This window comes from Aptenodytes forsteri, unplaced genomic scaffold (assembly GCF_000699145.1).
Source record: "Aptenodytes forsteri isolate BGI_AS27 unplaced genomic scaffold, ASM69914v1 Scaffold151, whole genome shotgun sequence".
In the NCBI taxonomy this organism is placed as follows: domain Eukaryota; kingdom Metazoa; phylum Chordata; class Aves; order Sphenisciformes; family Spheniscidae; genus Aptenodytes; species Aptenodytes forsteri.
The window spans coordinates 2,398,696-2,403,391 of record NW_008795939.1 but is presented as its reverse complement, the minus strand read 5'-3'; the positions used below and the strand labels follow the sequence as shown (position 1 = coordinate 2,403,391).

At 38.3% G+C, this 4,696-nt stretch overlaps 1 protein-coding gene across 1 annotated transcript in view; it reads right to left on the bottom strand.

Annotated features, from left to right (window-relative positions):
* The window catches only part of LOC103903946 (guanine nucleotide-binding protein G(q) subunit alpha), a 133,499-nt gene extending 129,016 nt beyond the window's left edge, over positions 1-4,483 (bottom strand). Inside the window, exon 1 of the mRNA XM_009285261.2 lies at positions 4,310-4,483. Within this exon, the coding sequence (XP_009283536.2) occupies positions 4,310-4,483 (174 nt within the window). The remainder of the gene's footprint in view (positions 1-4,309) is intronic.
* Between the last annotated feature and the right edge of the window lie 213 nt (positions 4,484-4,696).

Sequence of the window (4,696 nt, the reverse complement as noted above, 5' to 3'; positions counted from 1 at the left end):
AAAATTCAGGAAATTTCATAAATTGTTAATAGAAAGAGTCAAATGAAGAACTCTAGGGCTCCACATGAGACCTCGCTTTTTTTTTTTTTTTTAAATCACAAAACACTTAAAAACACATTGGTCCCTCACTAAACTGCTGCGATAGAATACTTAATATTTATTAACATGGAAAAACCATACATAATTTGCAAATATTTCTGTTTTGTTTTTAGGGAAACACAGACCACATGTGCAGTGACAATGAAAGAGCTTCCACTGTAGCACCCACTGAAGATAAATGTTACAGAGGATTTACTAAAGTTAGAACGTTGTCACTCAGCAGGTCCAGATACCCCTTTATCAGAGTTTTAGAAGGACTGGCTAGGAAGTCATCCTGCCTTGTAACTCTTGAAATATCACCCAAAAAAACCCAAAGGATGGGAAAGGGGTGAGGGAAAGACAGTGCATACCGAGAGCTATGCAGTTAAACATTTCAGATGGTTTGCTGTACAAAGTCAGTGGTTTTGAGGAACTAGGCATCTGCGAAGCAACTGATCTGGTGTCACACAACCAACATAGCATGCATTAAGTAACAGTTGTTTAAACAGTAAGTATTAAATTACGTAGGCGAAAGTCCTCAGACAGCTGTCTTCCAAACAGGATCCCAGCGATATTAAGATCGGGGTAAGAAACTTAAATATCTTCACCCATGAGATAGAATAAAAGCATAAAGTTATTACTGACAGTACATATAGGTGACACAAAAGCTGTGGACTGGTAAATTAAGGAGAGCATATGATGCTGAAAAGTAATTAGAATAACCTGTAAACCAGAAACAGCAAAGACAGTGCATCTGCATACTGTTAAATGTAAGCTTGTCAAACAATGAATGAACCAACCCTAAAAAGCAATTATTTAGAAGAGTATTTGAGTTACGGCAGATAGTCATCTAAACACGAATAGTTTAATGTCATGGCTAGAAGGCTGTTGCGCTCCTTGAACACACCTCAACAGTGGTATCCCAGCAGAAGAGAAATTTTACTCCAGTACTTGTAATAAAAAGTATATACACATCAGTGTTCAATTCTCATTGTCTGTACTTCAGAAATTATGTTGAAGAGTTGGAAAGGTGTCAAAAGGCAGCTACGAGAATGATTAAAGGATTAGAAAATCCACCCTACAGTTACAGAGTTAGGATTGAACTATGAAACATCCACACTGAGCCACAAACAGGCGATACTGGAGTATGTTCTTTTTGTCCTTGAAGTTGTTAATAAATGTAATGTTCAAGAAGAAGATTAATTTAAACCATGAGTAGTATAGTTATTTTATTTCTTATACTTCATCTAATGTCAGAAAATAAACTCCACAATAAATAAACAGGTTATCATACAGGTTGCTGGCATTTTGTGGAACAGCCATGTATTTTGGTTCAAAAAACACCCCACCCTCAAAACAGAGACCCAACAAAAACAAAACAAAACAAAAACAAAACAAAAACCCAAACACAAAAGCAAGCCTGAGAGCTATTGAGCACAGTGATATATACAATTAGTGTCGCTATACCCAAACTACAGTCTAGATTGGTAGGTTGAAATAGTGTTTTAAAGAAAACAGATACACTAAATCAACAAATAAACATTTGTCTTACTTATGGCTCTGTTCTGACCACTTCCCAGAGTTTTGGCTCTCTGTGCACATAAAAACCTTGCAAAGAAATGGGAAGGTATTAAGAGAATTGTGTGTCACTATGCCGAAGTAGCTTGGTATCATGTAAACAAGAAAAATAAAAAAAACAGGCATGGAAGGTGATGACCTGTATCTCCAGATATGGATTATTCACTCCTTGGAGACAAAAACAACTAAAATATAAAGCAAAGGCATTACAAAGTACTGTCATGGTGGTTTTTTTCTCTTTTTTTTAAGCTATTCTAACATAAGAATGTACCCTAATGGCTTCACAAGTCATATATACAGTAATGTTGCATAATTACTAATAAAAAGAACACCTTCTTTTGCCTTTTTAAACAACAAAAGCCATATATCTTCTCCCGCTTTACTGGTTTTATATTACTTAACAGGCTTTACTGTTTTTAGATTATTTAACAGGAAAACTCCACAGACAAAAAAATGCAATGTAATTTAAACACTACGCTCCTCACTTTACTACATGAAATTGTAGACCAAAGAAGTCTGTAAATCAAAAGATTCAGCCGAAGTATTTTTCAAGAAAAAAATGAAAACTGCACTAACAAAAACTAACATGGTTATAAGTTTAAAAAAAAAAATTCAGACACAAGAACGCCATTACCCAGAGAATGCTTGTGTCGGAAATTTCTTCAAGGGAAACAACTTAAAGGCATACATATTAACCTCACTGTTCAGTTTCAGAGGTTTGCATTTGTCATTGGGAGTACAGCCACAATTAAGCTATTAGCAAATTCTGTTCACATTGTTTATCTGGTTTTGGTTCAAAGGCTAAAATCTTCAGAGATTATCGTAAGTCTAGTTCTTAACCATAACTAGATTTCATAATTAATAGCAGTGTATTACTCTGTTGTACAGCCAAACACAGAACAAAACCACAGTGAATCAGAATTCATTATTATCAAGTCTTGCAGATAAGAAGCAAGAATGAATGGAATTAAGTAAATAAACCCCAAGAGAACAAAAATTACTCTGGACAAAGAATGTTTCTAGATTCCTATGATCACAGATGGTATTAAAACCCAAGCTTAAATGATCACAAGCCAAGCCATCTTTAAAAGTAAAATATTACTGATGCTAACATCAGAATTAGATCAAACATGCTATAAGTCAATTTACTCAAATTCAGTAATTCCAATGAATCTCTTAGTCCTGTTTATAGAAAAAACTCCATTTTACATTTTGATGAAAGCAAATTTACTCCTAAATTGTCCATTCTGCCTTTCTATGAAATCAGCTGCTAAACCAGGAGAAGGTCCTCTAAGTGAAATCCATCTTTTAATGGATCAGAGTAAATGTTTATTATCTCCTTTAGTTTATTTACCATTTCAATGCTGAGATAAACAAAGACCATGAGGAAACTGAACACAGTACAAAAAATCTCACGCTATTTCTTCTCAGCATTCTCTTCTCACCAAGAAAAACTGAAGTATGTTTACATGCATTTTCGGAGGAGAAAAATAAATAAATAAAAATAAAGCATTGTTCCATCCAGCAATCAGCTTGGGAAGAGGTATAACGTTTTTAGTTCCAGGAAATTACTTATTACCAAAGCACTCTAATCACAGAATCACAGAATAGTTTGGATTCGAAGGGATCTTCAAAGATTGTCTAGTCCAAGCCCCCTGCCACAGGCAGGGCCATCTTTCACTAGATCAGGTTGCTCAAAGCCGCATGCAACCTGACCTTCAACACTTCCAGGGATGGATCACCCACAGCTTCTCTAGGCAGCCTGTTCCAGTGTCTCACCACCCTCACAGTAAAGAATTTCTCCCTTACGTCCAATCTAAACCTACGCACTTTCAGTTTAAAACCGTTGCCCCTTGTCCTGTCACTACAGACCCTGGTAAAAAGTCTCTCTCCATCTGTCTTATAAGCTCCCTTTATACACTGAAAGGCTGCAATAAGGTCTCCCCAAAGCCTTCTCTTCTCCAGGCTGAACCACCCCGTCCGTGTCCTTCTTATGTTGGGGGCCCCAGAGCTCAATGCACTACTCCAGGTGGGGTCTCACGTGAGCAGTAGAGGGGAAGAATCACGTCCCTCAACCTGCTGGCCATGGTTCTTTTGATGCAGCCCAAGATACAATTGGCTTTCTGGGCTGCAAGTGCACACTGACAGCTCGTGTCCTATTTTTCATCCACCAGTACCCCCAAGTCCTTCTCCACAGGGCTGTTCTCAATCCATTCATCCCCCAGTCTGTAATGATACTGGGGATTGCCCCAACCCAGGGGCAATGCACCGGGACCTTGTACTTGGCCTTGTTGAACTTCATGAGGTTTGCACAAGCCCTCTCCTCAAGCCTGTCAAGGTCCCTCTGGATGGCATCCCTTCCTTCAGGCGTACCAACTGCACCACTCAGCTTGGTGTCATCTGGAAATTTGCTGAGGGTGCAACTCAATCCCACTGTTATGTCATAATGAAGATATTAAACAGTACAATCCCTAAAGGGGATCTCATTATTCATTTCCATTTGGACATTGAGCCATTGACCATAACTCTTTGGAGGCAGCCATCAAGCCAATTCCTTATCCATCTAGCAGCCCATCTATCAAACCCGTATCTCTCCCATTTAGCAGTAAGAATGTTGTGGGGAACCATATCAAAGGCCTTACAGAAGCCTTACTAGATAGACATCTGTAGCTCTTCCTTTGTCCACTGATGCAGTTACTCCATGGTAGAAGGCCACTAGGTTAGTCAGGCACAATGTGTTGTTGGTGAAACCATGCTGGCTGTCTCTCATCACCTCCCTGTCTTCCATATGTTTCGACATATCCTCTTCCAAGAGGATCTGTTCCATGATCTTAAGGCTAAGGCTAAGTTATAGCCTGAGTTTCAGCTTGAGTTTTAGCGTTGCCAAAGATGTTTCCCCATTTTGGGGGATTAAAAAAAAAGTTTCATACATCAGAAGTGTTTCTCATGGGGGATTTACATTAAATCCTTTTGGCATGACATTTGACACCTATAACTTCCCAGATGAAAACCCCATATAAAAATTCACCGAAAAGGAGAC